Source organism: Scyliorhinus torazame, chromosome 17, assembly GCF_047496885.1.
Source record: "Scyliorhinus torazame isolate Kashiwa2021f chromosome 17, sScyTor2.1, whole genome shotgun sequence".
NCBI lineage: Eukaryota > Metazoa > Chordata > Chondrichthyes > Carcharhiniformes > Scyliorhinidae > Scyliorhinus > Scyliorhinus torazame.
Window position 1 is genome coordinate 26,481,050 of NC_092723.1, and position 20,047 is coordinate 26,501,096.

At 48.3% G+C, this 20,047-nt stretch overlaps 1 protein-coding gene across 7 annotated transcripts in view; it reads left to right on the forward strand.

Annotated features, from left to right (window-relative positions):
• Nucleotides 1-20,047, forward strand: part of slc16a4 (solute carrier family 16 member 4) — a 167,540-nt gene that overhangs the window by 86,752 nt on the left and 60,741 nt on the right. For all 7 annotated transcript variants that reach the window (XM_072480232.1, XM_072480234.1, XM_072480230.1 and 4 more), the window contains one exon: nucleotides 5,458-5,590. In XM_072480232.1, coding sequence (XP_072336333.1) covers nucleotides 5,458-5,590 — 133 coding nt within the window. The remainder of the gene's footprint in view (nucleotides 1-5,457; nucleotides 5,591-20,047) is intronic.

Here is a 20,047-nt window from a genome sequence, read left to right on the forward strand (position 1 = left end):
CGGTCGTAAACAGGGATTCTCTGCCCGATCGCCGTATTTGAGGATCGATTGGTGGCTTTGGAGGCTGTTCAGAGAAGATTACAAGATTGATTCCAGGAATGAAAGGGTTGACGTATGAGGGGAGATTAAACCATTTGGGCTTGTACTCGCTGGAGTTTAGAAGGATGAGAGGGGATCTGATCGAGGTGTATAAAATACTAAAAGGGATTGGTAAACGTAGACCAAATGTTCCCCCTTGTAGGGAAATCTAGAACGCGAGGTCATAGATATAGGTTGAGAGACGGTAGATTTAGAACTGAGATGCGGCCTCATAGTGGGGTGGAGTCTGAGTCACTAAATGGTTTCAAAAAGGAGATCAATATATTTCTGATTTTTGAAAAAACAGGTTAAAGGGATATGTGGAACAAGTAGGGAGAACGATTTGGGACCAGGAAGAGATCAGCCAAGATCTGATTGAATGGCGGAGCAGGCTCGAAGGACTGAATTGCCGACTTCCGCTCCTAATTCCAACGTTTCTACGTTCTCCACTAATCCCTCAATAATATTTCCGTTTTTGGGGTGTTGGTCTGCAGCTGCCCTTTCTGACCTGTGAAAGTAGTTAGGAAAACAAGACTGCAGAAAAGAAAGAGAGAACCTCCCTCCCCCACTGCACCTGTAGCTCACACTTAACCGAGCTACCAACTCAGCTCACTGCACTCTGCGTTGGATGCACTGAGGCCTTTGGATTTAAACTCGACGTCAGCTGTTTCAGGAACTGGTTTAAACCAGATTATCTGGTAACCCCGATGAACTATTCGAGCCCCACCCATGAGGAGAATCTGCTTTCCCCTCTCGTCAGCCCTAACGATACTGAGCTGTCTACCCTTTAGAATTTAAACCCCACTAAACAGTGGGTGTTATCAAAGAACGAGCAGTAATTAGTACTAGATACTAAATCGAGATTAACCCTTAAACTCCTACATTTATCGAACTACCGCCTCCACTCACTCTATGCTGCACTGATGCCTTCTCTAGCTATACTTTGGGTGAAATTGTGAAATAAGTGGAAATGAAGGTTCCATTTTTGAAAAGTCAATGGACAGAAAATGAATGTGCGCGGAAGGCTGGAGCATAACTCTTCGATAAACTAGAAAATGCCTTGAGTAGAGAGGAAAGCTCTCTCAGTGCAAGTTTATTCATCTGGTGTTGATCAAAACAATTAGATGAGCCTGCTGCGGAGGAATTGATTGAGGAAAATAATTTAGAAGTTGGTGCCAATCAGCCAGAGACTATTTATACATTTCTATCGCACACCTCTTTGAAAGACTCATTGAAGGCATGTTTCCATTAACAGGAAAGAGTAAAGAAAACACCTTGTTCTTCTGTATCAAAGTTGAGAAACAGATACAAAAGTCATTTGCATCGCATACCATGGCCGACGTCACATGAGCACAAGAGTGAACACTGAGGTGGACATGAGGATGGTGAAGATGTGATTTTGATGCTTAGAAAACCCATCAACCTGTAGTAGACCGGGTTTGCTCTGCCTTGCACAACACTCAGCGGCAAGGACTGAATCTCCAGGAGGAAACTGAAGAGTGCTCTGCATCTTCGGCGAGACAGTAAGCTGAGGTAGCGAGGGTACCTGCAGGGTGCCCAGGACAGTCTGGTTTGGACATAGTTTAACCAACCCTGAGGCAGTGCAGTCATCTGACACACCGATTCTGAATCGACTGTGGCCGCAGAAACACAAAGCAGTTGCACAAGTAACAATCCATTCCTCTGTCTAGCACTCACTGCTCTTAACCTACCAATCTTCACAGAATGAAGCCGTTTGCAACAATGAAAAGACTGGGGATTGCAGCTTTGAAATAAAGTTTAGAGATCATAAGCACCTTCTGCAGCAACAAATCTGTTTTTCTAGTCACGCTTGTGGCTTCAGCAGACTTGGCAACAGGTTGCACATTCCCTGCTCGAACTGCGCAGGTGCTTTTGGCTAATGTCCTCTGGGTTTTGGAGTCTGTGAAGGTACTAGAAAAGACTGTCTCACCTGCTCTCTTCTGCTACAGGCAGACTTAGCCCTCGGGATGGGAAACATGTGAGGGTCTGGCTGACAGGTGAGTGGGTGGAAGGGGTCAGGAGTTGAAGCACTTTGAGCAGAGTCCCCACCATGTGCACAGTCTCCATCTTCCCTCTCATGGCCCACACACACTTCCTTACACCAACTGCTGGAGAGAATGTTGTTGGACTTTGTCATGATATGCAAACATGCAGCTAATGAACACATAGAATAAGACATGACCAATGAGCAGACAGGACACCCAGGGATGGTATCTCACTATAAAAGGAATGAGGCACTCACAACCCGCCTCTTTCCACAGACCAACATCTACAGAGTGAGACAGGGTGTATCCTCAGCATCACACCCCAGCACGTGGCTTAGAGCAAGGCTGGTTCAGTTAGACTGAGTTACTACATTTAGATTAGCAGAGTCGAACTCATTGAGAACTGTGCTAATAGTTCAATAAAACACATTGAACTCACTTCAAAGTCTGGAGCATCTTCTACTCAAAACTCCATCAAGTAGCAGCTTGTGTTATTCCAAATTCCATAACACGACAGACTTTAGTGAGGTTCGTGATGGTCACGGCAAAGGCGTTTCTTCCATCCTGTTTAAGCTGGCAGACTGAATGTGCATGCTACTGGCCAGGGGGGGGGGGGGTGTGGACCTGCTTCCATTCACCTGTATGAGGCTCCATGCAGGTGGCCACTCTCTCCTTGGAGGTGGACATCAGCACAAAGGCCTGAGATGTCCTGGCATTCATCATGTGTATAAGTTATCTGCAGAGTGAGTGACCTCGTCTGGCATCACCTCCTGAGGGACACCTGTCGACCTGTAGCTGATGAAAAATATGAATTGGGACTGACAAGATAAGAGGGTTCTACGTCATCATTCTGTTGTTCATTATATTTTATTGGCTGCTGACATCAATCCATTGTCAGCGTACTGGCTGCCATGACACTGTGTTATCTGGCTCCGTTCACCAGGAAGCTGGGAGATTCCCTATCTCTCCAGAGGCAATGGCCAGGCAAGTAGAGACCCAGCTTATCTCCAGCACCTCCTCATCCTCTGTCATTGTCTGGACTATCTCCAGTTCTTTTGCCTCTTCCTGCTGCTCTGTGCTCTCTTCTCGTGCAAATAGAGAAGGATGTGTGTAAATGTGACAAATGGAATGTTTTTCAGAGGTTAGGGAAAGAACGTTTGTGGTGGCTCATTGTGAGGAATGGCTACGACAGGCATTAAGATGAGACTGAGGGTGTGATTAGACCAGGCGAGCACGTGAGGAGGCGCCTCGACAGAGGGGGATGAGTTTGGCTGCGAGGTTTGTTTGGCTGAGGAGTGATGTCCAGAGAGAAGGAAGAGTTGGGGGGCGGGGGGGGGGGGGGGGGGGGGGGGGGATGTTGAGCTTGAATGTGGAATGTGAATGGCCTTTCCTCCCCTGATCAGGTCATTGCATCTCAAGCGGCACTGGATCCAGGGACAGGGCACCTCAGCCCTGCTGCTGCCCTCCTTAGCCACCTCCAGTCACATCTGCTTGTTCACATCCTCTTCCTCTCTCCGTGGGAAACAGAATTTCCTTTGGGGTCCTCACAGTTGCAGCATCATGTCGAAGGGACGAATCCGAGAACCATGGTGCAGCCTCTCCACATTGACACTCCATCTGTTCAGTCGCTGCCTCTGTTATGGAACTTTGACAATGACCCTCGCAGCATCCCTTTAAGTATTGGAGCTGAACTAGGCTCTCACAGGTGGTCATGACACCCGTCCATCTAATTGGCCGGGAAATCAGGTGCAAACAATGTGACTGAGTAGAAAAGACAAAGACGCTGCTGGAACGTCCAGCTTCCTGACACGCTGTCAGCTTCACCTGTTGCCAAGGGGTCCGACAGTTAAAATTCAGCCGTTAATTCTGTTTTTCTCTCTACAGATGCTGCTCAGAATATCCAACACCTTCTGTTTTTATTTCAGATTGCCAGTTTTTCAGTGGGTTAGAAACAGTTAGGGAGAAATGTTTAACCCAGGTAGCTGTGGGTTCTGCATTTGTTACCTACTCTTTTTCACTGTCAATGTGAGTACCCCTCCCCCTGCTGCCAGGGGCCCTTGGCACTTGCCTCCAGATTAGAGTGCATAGGATTGGAACTCAATTGGGTTCCAAGCTGATTCCTCCAGACTACCCTACGGAGAGCTGGTACAGGTAGACGGGCTGAATGGTCTCCTTCTATGCTGCATTAATTCTGTCGTTTTCGATCGTCGTTCCTCACAGTCCTATTTTACATCTAAAAATCGCCCCTTCCAATTCCTCTCCTTGCTTAACGTGAGGGATTTCTGCAAATTCATTCCAATGCTTGTGTTTTCGGGATCGTCTGCCTGATGACGGTGAAAATAAAACACAATCTGGGAAATGCTGAGGAGGCTCAGAGGCAGCCTGTCACAAATCTGACACCTTTTCGGGATTGAGCGTAAATGACTGGAGCCCAGGAGGAGGCTGACATGGCATTGCTTGTTCTCGACAGACCCAAACTACAGAAGTGTGAGGGTGCAACCTATTGGCCTCGCTACCTCCCGTGGAGTTTACCGGCCTTGTCACGCCTTGCGAGATCTCGCGAGGTGTCACGATCTGGAGCCTGCCCATTGAGGTCGGGACCCAGATTTGGATATTCAAGTGAGCAGTTAGTCTCAGTTGAATGCATCTATGCCGGATCTACCTAGCGCCCAGGATCGATTGGTCACGCCTCAAAGACCCCAAGCGGGGTACCATTTAGCACTGGTTTCCACAAATATGGACCAGGCATACTTGGGGTGGTGGTGGGGGCGGGGGGGCGGGGGGGGTGGGGGGGTGGGGGGGTGGGGGGGGGGGGGGCGGGGTGAGAGACTCCCAGGTGATCGGGGGCCCCTAGGTGGTCAGACTGGGCAGGGTGCTACCCTGGCCTTGCCAAGTTGCCCAGATGGTGCTGCCAGGCTGGCGGGGGGCAGTGCCAAGGTGCCCAGGTGGCATCATGCCTGTGCTGAGGCTTGGGCCTCGGGGTGCCCTGCCCTTATGAGGTGGGGCGCAGGGGCTCTATTACCTCCTTATTGGGGCATGGGGATGGGTGGGGGAGGGAGTTGGAGGCTGCGGTGGGGGATCTAGAAATCGGGGTGCCATTTACCTGATCTCTTTCTGCACTGGCGACTAAGTGTGGCCTCGCCGGGGCATTCCTCGTCGAGGCCCAGAAATGAAACAGCGCCCCGTTTAATAGTGGGGTTATTCTTGGCACTGCCAGTGCTGGGAAGCACCCAGCTATATGCGCAAGACACGAGACTTTGTTTAATTTCTGTTAAATCGCTACAGTGGCTTCTCTGTGACACTTAGGGATGGATCGCAGCATCCTTCGAATTGGGTGATTTCTGCTCTGTAATTCCTCGATCTTGATTTGCAGGTGAACGTGTTGGTTATGGGAACACTGAAGACCTTTGGGATTTTCTTCGTCACCTTCCAGGATGTGTTTGGGGGGTCCTCGGAGCAGGTCAGCTGGGTCGGGTCCATCATGTCCAGCCTCCGTCTCTCTGCAGGTAACTAGGCGTGCTCGGAGGAGGGCCGAGGGGTGTGAATTTCAAACTGATGCATTCTGTGGACAAGGGAGGGGGGTTTTGACAGTGACGCCTCTTTATTGTCTTTTATATCCTTCCAGTTTTCTCTTGATTTCCTGAAGGTGTTGACTAATGCTGGGATACAGGTCTAAGCCCGATTGGGACAAAGTTCCATTGGCTACTCTTGAAGTTGGATGGGGTTTGACAACTGACTATTCAACTATGACTAATCTCACAGCAATCCAGTTCTCACCTGGGGACAATTTTAATCCCCTATCCACATGAAGCTCCGGTGTTGAAAACAGCCATGAAGTGAAGACTGCCCAAGGACCCAGCTAGTGCCATATTCAGGCAGGTGTGTAAATTGGAAACAAGGGCATTAGCAAGCAGGAGACAGAGTGAATTGACAAGTCAGAGACCCTTTACTGACTGTTGGACCAATGGCAAGAGCCTGCATTGGGCACATTCAGGCCACTTGTACCAGGCGATCAGCAGAATAATCAAAGGATCTAGAAAGAGACAACAGGATAGCACGGAATCCAAAAGGTTTTACCTGCCATCCCCAACTCCACATTCTTTAACTCATTCACTGGTGATGTTTCTGTGCTTTCAGTCACTCGGTTTGATGAGTTACCCTCAATCGCTCACTGAAAGCGAGGATGTGAATATGAAGCTCAGGCTGAGTGGGACTTGAGCTGAGGAGGAGGCAGGTTGGAGGCCCAGCCTGTTGGGTCTGGGCCTGGGCTGAGGGGGAGCGCATAGTGTGAGTGGGTGGTGGGGGGGGGGGGGGGGGGGGGGGGGTTGGTCAGTGCTTGGGCTGAGGGGGAGCTCTAGCTAAGGATCGCTCACTCTGAGGGGGGCTCGGGTTAAGGAGCGATGTTGCCTTGCGCACTTTCAGCAGACATCAATGACCAAAAATTGGATCGACATTCCTGGGGTTTTATATCGGCCTAGAATCTCTGACACTGATTTTGCAGCCTGACTGGAATCATCCACTTCCACGCAGACCATGGACTGAAATTTGAAACTTTGGGTTTTAGTCCCTCCCCATGATGAAATGTATCCACCAATCCACTTTGTCTTCTGTCACACCATCTTTTGCCAGTCTGGTACCCACTAACCATGTGGAAAAGTTTTATTGGGCGAGACTCTAGTGCATCATGAGCTCCTGTTCATTTTGACAAATGATGAGGCAATCATAAAACCATCAGGTTTAAAGACCATGTAGGCCAGAGCAACAAAGCTCAGTGAGCTACTGAGTGTAACAGCACCACAGGCTGGGATTTCGATACTGACCTGGGTTCCAATCCATGATATTTCTGGGATGGAGCTCTCTGCTGTCTTTAAGATTGGCTCATGAAGTGAGTTTGGGGCATCTGAAGTCCTGAAGCTGTGCAGCCCTACCACATCCAGCCATGAATGGTGGTGGATGATTGAACAACTCAATTGAGGAGGAGGCTTCACAAAAATCTCCATCCTTAATGATGGAGGAGCCCAACAAAAGATAAGGCTGAAGCATTTGTAACAATCTTTAACCAGAAGTGCTGAGTAGATGATCCACCTCTGCCCCCTCCGGCGGTCCCCAGCATCACAGATGTCAGTCTTCAGTCAATAAGATTCTTTTCACGTGATATCAAGAAATGGCTGGAGGCACTGGATACTGCAAAGGCTACAATCCCTCACAATATTCCGGCAATTGTATTGAAGACGTGCTCCAGAGTATGGCATGACGGAGCCTTAGCAAAATTGGAGTCAATGGGAATCGAGGGGGAAACTCTCCACTGGTTGGGGTCATGCCTGACACAAAGGAAGATGGTTGTGGTGGTTGGAGGTCAATCATCACAGCTCCAGGACATCACTCCAGGAGTTCCTCAGGGTAGTGTCCTAGGCCAACTGTCTTCAACTGCTTCATCAATGACCTCCCTTCTTTCAAAGGTCAGAGGTGGGGATGTTTGCAGATGACTGCACAATGTTCAGCACCATTCGCGCGCCTCAGATACTGAAGCAATTCATGTACAAATGCAGCTAGACCTGGACAATATCCAGGTTTGGACTGACTAGTCGCAAGTAACATTTGTGCCACACAAATGCAAGGCAATGACCATCTCAAACAAGAGAGGAACTAACCATTGCCCTTGACAATCAAAGGCATCACTATCGCTGACTTCCCTACTATCAATATCCTGGGGGCTACCATTGACCAGAAACGGAACTGGACTAGTCATATAAATACTGTGGCTACTGGAGCAGGTCAAGAGGCTAGGAATTTTGTGGCGAGTAACTCACCTCCTGACCCCCCCAAAGCCTATCCACTATCTACAAGGCACAAGTCAGGAGTGTAATGGAATACTCTCCACTTGCCTGGATGAGTGCAGTTCCAACAACACTCAAGAAGCTCAACACCATCCAAGACAAAGCAGCCCGCTTGATTGCTACCCCTTCCAGAAACATTCAAACCCTCCACCACCGATCATCTACAAGATGCACTGCAGGAACTCACCAGTATTCCTTAGGCAGCACCTTCCAAACCCATGACCACTACCATTTAACAGCAGATACCTGGGAAACCATTACCTGGGCCTTCTCCTCCAAGTCATTCACCTTCCTGACTTGGAAATATATTGCCGTTCCTTCACAGTAACTGGGTTATCATCCAAGAACTCCCTCACTAACAGCACTGTGGGTCTACCTAGACATCAGGGACTGCAGCGGTGCAGAAATGCTGCTCACCACCACCTTCTGAATGATTCATCTGAATCATTAAATGGTTTCAAGAAGGCGGTAAAAAACAGGTTAGAGGGATATGGGAAACAGGTAGGGAGGTGGATGTGAGACCAGAAAGAGATCTGATTGAAAGGCAAAGCAGGCTCGAAGGGCTGAATTGCGTACTTCTGCTCCTCATTCCTATGTTCTGAAGGGCAACTAGGGATGGGTAATAAATGCTGGCCTAGCCAGCAACACCCACATCCCGTATACAAATTTTAAAAAATCCCATCTCTACGCCTACAGCCCAACATGGGCACAGTTACTGAAAGTTACTGAAACAGGCCAAGAAGCTGGCTGGTGTAGGCGATTCGGAAATGCCACGCTGGTACAGTAGATGGTGCCCATGAGCTTGAAGCTGCACCCCGCATCTGCTTGTCTCATACTTGTACCTGAAATAATTGGAGGTTGATTCCAGACTAACACTGCAATTTCCATCTCTAAGATGAGATTAAAGGTTTATTTGCTAATGCCGGCATTTTGTATCAAATCGCTCCTTGTTTCTAAACTAAAATTGCCTTCAGTGGTAACAGATTGTGCGTTCCTTTCTCCACTGTATATTTTGATGTCAGTTGGTCTCCTGCTAGGAAGGCACTGACTTAAAGGTCAAGAACTGTTCAACCAGGAGGTCACCCAACAGTCATCCTGGCCAACGCCATTAATTTGTGCCTTTATTGTTGTAAAATGGCCCAAGGATGTTCATAGAAGTGTTATCAAACAGAACTTTACACTGAGCATTGTAAGGCAATACTGAGCCAGGCAATCAAAAGCTTAGACAAAGAAGTAGGTTTTAACGAGGGTCGTAAAGGAGGAGAGAGTTGTCGAGGTTTAGAGAGAACATTTCAGATCCTGTACAGCTGAAGACAAGGCCCTTAATGCTGGGGCGATGAAAATCAGGGAGTGGCAAAATGCCAGACATTGAAAGGGCGCAGAGATCTTGGAAGGGCTGTAGAGGTGAAGGTGCAGAGAGAAATTTGAAAACAAGGATGATAATTTTAAAATTGAGACATTGCTTAACCAGGAGCAAATATGCTATACTGAGCATGGTGTGATGGGCGAATGGACTTTGGAGTGAGTTAGGATGCAGCAGAGGAATTTTGAATTAATTAATTAAAGTTGATTGAGGGTAGAATTTGGGAGGCTGACTGTGGTTCAGAATATAAAAATCTAGAGGGTAGAAAGACAAGATAAGTTGAGGAAGAGGCATGGTCAGGCAATGATATGGATGTGGATGTGGACAATGTTAATGTTGCTGCAGATATGAGGTCAAATATGATACCGAGGTTGTGAACTGTCTGGTTTAGTTTCAGACAATTACCAGCAAAAGAGATGGAGTCAGCATGGAACATTTGGCAGAGACCAACGCTTTTCAGTTGGTTTGATAGCAAACGGTAGGAGATCAGTCATTCTGCCCCTCGGCAACCATGAAGTCAAAACTGAGGGACGACTTACCCTTTAGCTAATAAACTTGCCTAGCCTGAATCTCCACAAAAATCTTCACCATCTTCACCTGGTGGAGTTGTGGATAGTGAAGAGGGCTGTTGTCGGCTGCAAAGAGACATAGATAGGATGCAGAGCTGGGCTGAGAAGTGGCAGGTGGAGTTTAACTGAAAAGTGTGAGGTTGTCTATTTTGGAAGGACAAATATGAATGCGGAATACAGGGTTAACGGTAGGGTTCTTGGCAATGTGGAGGAGCAGAGAGATCTTGGGGTCTATGTTCATACATCTTTGAAAGTTGCCACTCAAGTGGATAGAGCTGTGAAGAAGGCCTATGGTGTGCTAGCGTTCATTAACAGAGGGATTGAATTTAAGAGCCGTGAGGTGATGATGCAGCTGTACAAACGTTGGTAAGGCCACATTTGGAATACTGTGTACAGTTCTGGTCGCCTCATTTTAGGAAGGATGTGGAAGCTTTGGAAAAGGTGCAAAGGAGATTTACCAGGATGTTGCCTGGAATGGAGAGTAGGTCTTACGAGGAAAGGTTGAGGGTGCTAGGCCTTTTCTCATTAGAACGGAGAAGGATAAGGGGCGACTTGATAGAGGTTTATAAGATGATCGGGGAATAGATAGAGTAGACAGTCAGAGACTTTTTCCACGGGTGGAACAAACCATTACAAGGGGACATAAATTTAAGGTGAAAGGTGGAAGATATAGGAGGGATATCAGAGGTAGTTTCTTTACCCAGAGAGTAGTGGGGGCATGGAATGCACTGCCTGTGGAAGTAGTTGAGTCGGAAACATTAGGAATCTTCAAGCAGCTATTGGACAGGTACATGGATTACGGTAAAATGATATAGTGTAGATTAATTTGTTCATAAGGGCAGCACGGTAGCATTGTGGATAGCACAATTGCTTCACAGCTCCAGGGTCCCAGGTTCGATTCTGGCTTGGGTCACTGTCTGTGCGGAGTCTGCACATCCTCCCAGTGTGTGCGTGGGTTTCCTCCGGGTGCTCCGGTTTCCTCCCACAGTCCAAAGATGTGCAGGTTAGGTGGATTGGCCATGTTAAATTGCCCTTAGTGTCCAAAATTTCCCTTGGCATTGGGTGGGGTTACTGGGTTATGGGGATCGGGTGGAGGTGTTGACCTTGGGTAGGGTGCTCTTTCCAAGAGCCGGTGCGGACTCGACAGGCCGAATGGCCTCCTTCTGCACTGTAAATTCTATGATTATCTATGATTAATCTAGGACAAAGGTTCGGCACAACATCGTGGGCCGAAGGGCCTGTTCTGTGCTGTGCCGGCGGCAGCGGTGCGCAGGGGCCTTCTTGGAGGTGAGTAGTGAGTTTAAAAGCACTTACCTTTACAGGAGCAGCCCTTTGGATTTCGGCGGCAGCGGTGCGCAGGGGCCTTCTGGGAGGTGAGTAGTTAGTTTAAAAGCTCTTACCTTTACAGGAGCAGCCCATTGGATTTCGGCGGCAGCGGTGCGCAGGGGCCTTCTGGGAGGTGAGTAGTGAGTTTAAAAGCACTTACCTTTACAGGAGCAGCCCTTTGGATTTCGGCGGCAGCGGTGCGCAGGGGCCTTCTTGGAGGTGAGTAGTGAGTTTAAAAGCACTTACCTTTACAGGAGCAGCCCTTTGGATTTCGGCGGCAGCGGTGCGCAGGGGCCTTCTTGGAGGTGAGTAGTGAGTTTAAAAGCTCTTACCTTTACAGGAGCAGCCCTTTGGATTTCGGCGGCAGCGGTGCGCAGGGGCCTTCTGGGAGGTGAGTAGTTAGTTTAAAAGCTCTTACCTTTACAGGAGCAGCCCATTGGATTTCGGCGGCAGCGGTGCGCAGGGGCCTTCTTGGAGGTGAGTAGTGAGTTTAAAAGCACTTACCTTTACAGGAGCAGCCCTTTGGATTTCGGCGGCAGCGGTGCGCAGGGGCCTTCTGGGAGGTGAGTAGTTAGTTTAAAAGCTCTTACCTTTACAGGAGCAGCCCATTGGATTTCGGCGGCAGCGGTGCGCAGGGGCCTTCTTGGAGGTGAGTAGTGAGTTTAAAAGCACTTACCTTTACAGGAGCAGCCCATTGGATTTCGGCGGCAGCGGTGCGCAGGGGCCTTCTGGGAGGTGAGTAGTGAGTTTAAAAGCTCTTACCTTTACAGGAGCAGCCCATTGGATTTCGGCGGCAGCGGTGCGCAGGGGCCTTCTGGGAGGTGAGTAGTTAGTTTAAAAGCTCTTACCTTTACAGGAGCAGCCCATTGGATTTCGGCGGCAGCGGTGCGCAGGGGCCTTCTGGGAGGTGAGTAGTGAGTTTAAAAGCACTTACCTTTACAGGAGCAGCCCTTTGGATTTCGGCGGCAGCGGTGCGCAGGGGCCTTCTTGGAGGTGAGTAGTGAGTTTAAAAGCACTTACCTTTACAGGAGCAGCCCTTTGGATTTCGGCGGCAGCGGTGCGCAGGGGCCTTCTTGGAGGTGAGTAGTGAGTTTAAAAGCTCTTACCTTTACAGGAGCAGCCCTTTGGATTTCGGTGGCAGCGGTGCGCAGGGGCCTTCTGGGAGGTGAGTAGTTAGTTTAAAAGCTCTTACCTTTACAGGAGCAGCCCTTTGGATTTCGGCGGCAGCGGTGCGCAGGGGCCTTCTTGGAGGTGAGTAGTGAGTTTAAAAGCACTTACCTTTACAGGAGCAGCCCTTTGGATTTCGGCGGGAACCGGAAGTTCGACCTCTGGCAAGTCCCCCCCCCCCCAATAAATTCTGGTGGAGAGGAAACCCGAGACACTACACGTGTAGTGTCTCCCACCCACCCTCCTCCTCTAACCTAATAATAAGACCCATTGGTGGAAGGTAAGTGCCATATTATATTATATATTATTAGCATTGTGCAGGCCAAGGATTGGAGGTGGAGGAGCAGTCTCTGTCAGCGAGAGAACCTGAGAACATCTCAGAAGGTAAGCAAGTGATTTTTACTTTTATACCTTTTTTCAAATTGTGTGTGTCGGGGGGGACAGAAAAGCTGTGACCTGAGTGGCTGGTTGGGATTCTAACCTAAATTTTTTTGACTATTTGGGAACTAATTAAACATAATAACTTAATTATAATTTAGAGGATATCTAAGCCAGAGATCGGAGGATATTATAGTTAGCTATCGCATTTCTATTAGAAATCTAGTGCTAGGAAACAGATAGTTGACAGTAACTTTGTAATTTAAAAAAAAAAAAGTATTTATAAAAAAAAAGACAAATTTTAATTTTAATTAATTGACGCAATGTCAGTTAGAGGGGTGCTGTGCTCTGACTGTGAGATGTGGCAGGTCCGGGAGGCTTCCAGCGTCCTGGATGGCTTCATCTGCAGAAAGTGCACCCAACTGCAGCTCCTCACAGACCGCATGGTTCGGTTGGAGCAGCAATTGGATGCACTTAGGAGCATGCAGGTGGCGGAAAGCGTCATAGATCGCAGTTATGTAAGTGTGGTCACACCCAAGGTGCAGGCAGAGAAATGGGTGACCACCAGAAAGGGCAGGCAGTCAGTGCAGGAATCCCCTGTGGTTGTCCCCCTCTCGAACAGGTATACCCCTTTGGATACTGTCGGGGGGGATAGCCTATCAGGGGAAAACAGCAGCAGCCAGAGCAGTGGCACCACGGCTGGCTCTGATGTTCAGAAGGGAGGGTCAAAGCGCAGAAGAGTAATAGTTATAGGGGACTCTATAGTCAGGGGAACAGATAGGCGCTTCTGTGGACGTGAAAGAGACTCCAGGATGGTATGTTGCCTCCCTGGTGCCAGGGTCCAGGATGTCTCCGAACGGGTAGAGGGAATCCTGAAGGGGGAGGGCAAACAGGTAGAGGTCGTTGTACATATTGGTACTAACGACATAGGCAGGAAGAGGCATGAGGTCCTGCAGCAGGAGTTCAGGGAGCTAGGCAGAAAGTTAAAAGACAGGACCTCGAGGGTTGTAATCTCGGGATTACTCCCTGTGCCACGTGCCAGTGAGGCTAGAAATAGGAAGATAGAGCAGACAAACACGTGGCTAAACAGCTGGTGTAGGAGGGAGGGTTTCGGTTATCTGGACCACTGGGAGCTCTTCCGGGGCAGGTGTGACCTGTATAAGATGGACGGGTTGCATCTAAACCGGAGAGGCATAAATATCCTGGCCGCGAGATTTGCTAGTGTCACACGGGAGGGTTTAAACTAGTATGGCAGGGGGGTGGGCACGGGAGCAATAGGTCAGAAGGTGAGAGCGTTGAGGGAGAACTAGGGAATATGGACAGTGTGGCTCTGAGGCAGAGCAGACGGGGAGAAGTTGCTGAACACAGCGGGTCTGGTGGCCTGAAGTGCATATGTTTTAATGCAAGGAGCATTACGGGTAAGGCAGATGAACTTAGAGCTTGGATTAGTACTTGGAACTATGATGTTGTTGCCATTACAGAGACCTGGTTGAGGGAAGGGCAGGATTGGCAGCTAAACGTTCCAGGATTTAGATGTTTCAGGCGGGATAGAGGGGGATGTAAAAGGGGAGGCGGAGTTGCGCTACTTGTTCAGGAGAGTATCACAGCTATACAGCGAGAGGACACCTCAGAGGGCAGTGAGGCTATATGGGTAGAGATCAGGAATAAGAAGGGTGCAGTCACAATGTTGGGGGTATACTACAGGCCTCCCAACAGCCAGCGGGAGATAGAGGAGCAGATAGGTAGACAGATTTTGGAAAAGAGTAAAAACAACAGGGTTGTGGTGATGGGAGACTTCAACTTCCCCAATATTGACTGGGACTCACTTAGTGCCAGGGGCTTAGACGGGGCAGAGTTTGTAAGGAGCATCCAGGAGGGCTTCTTAAAACAATATGTAAACAGTCCAACTAGGGAAGGGGCGGTACTGGACCTGGTATTGGGGAATGAGCCCGGCCAGGTGGTAGATGTTTCAGTAGGGGAGCATTTTGGTAACAGTGACCACAATTCAGTAAGTTTTAAAGTACTGGTGGACAAGGATAAGAGTGGTCCGAGGATGAATGTGCTAAATTGGGGGAAGGCTAATTATAACAATATTAGGCGGGACCTGAAGAACATAGATTGGGGGCGGATGTTTGAGGGCAAATCAACATCTGACATGTGGGAGGCTTTCAAGTGTCAGTTGAAAGGAATACAGGACAGGCATGTTCCTGTGAGGAAGAAAGATAAATACGGCAATTTTCGGGAACCTTGGATGACGAATGATATTGTAGGCCTCGTCAAAAAGAAAAAGGAGGCATTTGTCAGGGCTAAAAGGCTGGGAACAGACGAAGCCTGTGTGGCATATAAGGAAAGTAGGAAGGAACTTAAGCAAGGAGTCAGGAGGGCTAGAAGGGGTCATGAAAAGTCATTGGCAAATAGGGTTAAGGAAAATCCCAAGGCTTTTTACACTTACATAAAAAGCAAGAGGGTAGCCAGGGAAAGGGTTGGCCCACTGAAGGATAGGCAAGGGAATCTATGTGTGGAGCCAGAGGAAATGGGCGAGGTACTAAATGAATACTTTGCATCAGTATTCACCAAAGAGAAGGAATTGGTAGATGTTGAGTCTGGAGAAGGGGGTGTAGATAGCCTGGGTCACATTGTGATCCAAAAAGACGAGGTGTTGGGTGTCTTAAAAAATATTAAGGTAGATAAGTCCCCAGGGCCGGATGGGATCTACCCCAGAATACTGAAGGAGGCTGGAGAGGAAATTGCTGAGGCCTTGACAGAAATCTTTGGATCCTCGCTGTCTTCAGGGGATGTCCCGGAGGACTGGAGAATAGCCAATGTTGTTCCTCTGTTTAAGAAGGGTGGCAGGGATAATCCCGGGAACTACAGGCCGGTGAGCCTTACTTCAGTGGTAGGGAAATTACTGGAGAGAATTCTTCGAGACAGGATCTACTCCCATTTGGAAGCAAATGGACGTATTAGTGAGAGGCAGCACGGTTTTGTGAAGGGGAGGTCATGTCTCACTAACTTGATCGAGTTTTTCGAGGAGGTCACTAAGATGATTGATGCAGGTAGGGCAGTAGATGTTGTCTATATGGACTTCAGTAAGGCCTTTGACAAGGTCCCTCATGGTAGACTAGTACAAAAGGTGAAGTCACACGGGATCAGGGGTGAACTGGCAAGGTGGATACAGAACTGGCTAGGCCATAGAAGGCAGAGGGTAGCAATGGAGGGATGCTTTTCTAATTGGAGGGCTGTGACCAGTGGTGTTCCACAGGGATCAGTGCTGGGACCTTTGCTCTTTGTAGTATATATAAATGATTTGGAGGAAAATGTAACTGGTCTGATTAGTAAGTTTGCAGACGACACAAAGGTTGGTGGAATTGCGGATAGCGATGAGGACTGTCTGAGGATACAGCAGGATTTAGATTGTCTGGAGACTTGGGCGGAGAGATGGCAGATGGAGTTTAACCTGGACAAATGTGAGGTAATGCATTTTGGAAGGGCTAATGCAGGTAGGGAATATACAGTGAATGGTAGAACCCTCAGGAGTATTGAAAGTCAAAGAGATCTAGGAGTACAGGTCCACAGATCACTGAAAGGGGCTACACAGGTGGAGAAGGTAGTCAAGAAGGCATACGGCATGCTTGCCTTCATTGGCCGGGGCATTGAGTATAAGAATTGGCAAGTCATGTTGCAGCTGTATAGAACCTTAGTTAGGCCACACTTGGAGTATAGTGTTCAATTCTGGTCGCCACACTACCAGAAGGATGTGGAGGCTTTAGAGAGGGTGCAGAAGAGATTTACCAGAATGTTGCCTGGTATGGAGGGCATAAGCTATGAGGAGCGATTGAATAAACTCGGTTTGTTCTCACTGGAACGAAGGAGGTTGAGGGGCGACCTGATAGAGGTATACAAAATTATGAGGGGCATAGACAGAGTGGATAGTCAGAGGCTTTTCCCCAGGGTAGAGGGGTCAATTACTAGGGGGCATAGGTTTAAGGTGAGAGGGGCAAAGTTTAGAGTAGATGTACGAGGCAAGTTTTTTTACGCAGAGGGTAGTGGGTGCCTGGAACTCACTACCGGAGGAGGTAGTGGAGGCAGGGACGATAGGGACATTTAAGGGGCATCTTGACAAATATATGAATAGGATGGGAATAGAAGGATACGGACCCAGGAAGTGTAGAAGATTGTAGTTTAGTCGGGCAGTATGGTCGGCACGGGCTTGGAGGGCCGAAGGGCCTGTTCCTGTGCTGTACATTTCTTTGTTCTTTGTTCTTTGTTCTTTGTATTTTTCTATGTTCTGTGTTCTTTCCACCCCTTGGTTCAACTAAGCACACATGGTGCGCAATATAACTGGTTGGTCATCATCAGATCGTTTCCTCATCTACAGTCACCTGATTTTCTCTGTGAGCAGGAACAACTTCATACTCTTCTTTACCAATCATTTCCTCCAATACCCCTCCAACACACTCCTTTGTCACATTGAATGTTAAATGGAAGAGGCTTGTGGCTATTCTTGTGTTCAAAGAATCAAATACACAGCAAATAGCAGCAGGTTGCTCAGCCCTTCGAGCCTGCTCCGCCATTCGTTCTGATCATGGCTGATCATCGAGTTCAATAACTTGAGGATCAGCCATTTCCCCATATCCTTTGATCCCTTCAGCCCGAAGAGCTATATCTAATTCCTTCTTGAAATTACGCAACGTTTTGTGGTAGTGACTTCCACAGATTCACCACTCTCTGGGTGAAGAAATTTCTCCTCACCTCAGTCCTAAAAGGTTTACCCTTGATCCTCAAACTGTGACCCCTAGTTCTGGACTCCCCCACCATCGGGAACATTCTTTCTGAATCTACCCTGTCTAATCCTGTTAGAAAGCTATAAGGTTCTGTGAGATACCCTCTCACACTTCTAAACTCCAATGAATATAATCCGAACCGACTTAGTCTCTCCTCATATGACAGGCCCACGATCCCAGGAATCAACCTGGTAAACCTTTGCTGCACTCCCTCCATAGCAAGAACATCCTCCCTCAGGTAAGGACATCTAAACTGCACACAATACTCCAGGTGTGACCTCACCGTTGCCCCCAGACAATTGCAGTAAAGCATCTCTATTCCTATGCTCAAAAACTCTCGCTATGAAGGTCAGCACACCATTTGCCTTCTTTACTGCCTGCTGTACCAACTTGCTTACTTTCAGCGACTGATGCACCAGGTCACCAAGGTCTCACTGAGTATCCACATCTCTCAATTTACACCCTTTCAAATAATGATCTGCCTTCCTATTGTTTCTACCAATGTGGATAACCTCACTTTTATCCATGTTATACTGCATCTGCCATGCATATGCCCACTCACTCAGCCTGTCCAAATCCCGCTGAAGCATCTTTACATCCTCCTCAAAGTTCCCCCCTCACCTAATTTTGTATCATCTGCAAATTTGGAGATAATACATTTAGTTCTCTCATCCAGATCATTAATATATAATGTGAACTGTTGGGGTCCTCGCACTGATTCCTGTGGTACTCCACTAGTCACTGCCTGCCAATCAGAAAAATAACCATTTATTCCAACTTTTTGCTTCCTGTCTGTTAACCATCTTTATCTCCATCTCAAGACATTACCCGCAATCCCACGCACTGTAACTTTACATAGTAATCTTCTGTGTGAGACCTTGTCGAAAGCCTTCTGAAAGTCTAAATAAACCACATCCACCGGATCTCCCTGGTCAACTCTACCAGTTACATAGAGTTATAGACGTTTACATCATGAAAACAGACCCTTCGGCCCAACTTGTCTATGCCGACTAGTTTTTACCACTAAGCTAGTCCCAATTGCCCGCATTTGGCCATACCCCATCCATCAGTATAACTGCCTCAGCTTTCTCGAACAATGTCTGGTCCCTTCAACTCCCAGTTGTTCCCTCTAAAGGTCCCACCACCTCAAAAGCCCACTCTTGTCATATCAGCATGTGGTGGACTTCATAGACACACAATGGGTTTAGTGAGGTGTGGGAGAAGGGTTGGGGAGAATTTGACACCAAATCGCAATTCACCTTCACCTCGACAGCGGCATCAATGTGGTCCGGAACGCATGTGCAGTAAACTGTTTGCATGTCATTAGAGGGCTCGACCCGGTAGTCCGTCCGGGGCCTCCTCGATGCTCCACCTCCAATGGGCCGAGTTCCCGACGGCGCGGTTCACTTGTGCTTTTAAAAATCGTGAAACCGGCATCGTTGTGCTGCTGGCCAGGGAGCATCTGCCAGGACCAGGGGGAGTGGTGGGGGTGGCCAGGAGGTGGGCTGTGGGGTTGGGGTGGATGGGCAGGGAATACCATTGCCACAGCCAGCAAGTCAGCCATGCAGCTGCGCACGCCGCTAATTGCCCATTGCGAACTTAGGGCCTGGTGGTATAGGTGTCTCCCCCCAGGCCACCCCGAGGTACCCTCTGGTCCCAGCTGACCCATCAGCTGTATGGGTGCACTCCAGCCAGTGCCACCTTGTTGGCTGGGAAGAGTGTGTGTAGGGATTGTAATCTGTATATGCGGCTGTAGCTTGTCAGCCTCCCGAGTGTCAATCACAGACCCTGCGAATCCCACACCGTTTTTCATTGGAATCAGTTGTGTTCCACGTGGCGCCGTGCTTAGCCCCTCCACAGTTGCTGAATCAATCCAGGTTCGGCGCTAATTTATCTGTCGTGAAAGTCCACAAAGTCCACGCCTCGGCGTCAACACTTTGTCTCAGAAACAGAGAATCCCGCCCGTAATGTTTCAGTTTAATGATCTTGCATCTCACCAACCTCATTCTTCTTCAGCGATTCTATTTGTTGGGTCGGAAACAACTATGCTAAACTCAGCTCAGTCCTAAAAGGTTTACCCTTGATCCTCAATTACAAAGGAATAAGGGCAGAGTTGGCTGGAGTAGACTGGGAAAGGAGTTTAGCAGAAAAGATGGCTGATCAGCAATGGAGGACGTTAATGAAAATAGTTCATGACTCTCGACACTGAATAAGAAGGATTCTAGGAAGGGGATAAATCAACCATGGTTAAACTATGGAAGTCAAGGATAGTATTTAACTGAAAGGAAAAACATATGTGGTGAGCCAGATTTTGGGAAAGTTTTATAAATCTACCACAGATGACCAAATAAAACATAAAGAGGGAGAAGGTAAACTGAGGGTGAACTAGCAAGTAATATAAAAATGGGCAGTAAGAGCTTCTTTAAATTTATAAAAAAGGAAGAGGACAAAGTGAATGTAGACCCCTTAGAGAATGTGAGTGGGGAAATAATAATCGGGAACCCGGAAATGGCCAAGGAGTGAAATAAATACTTTGCAT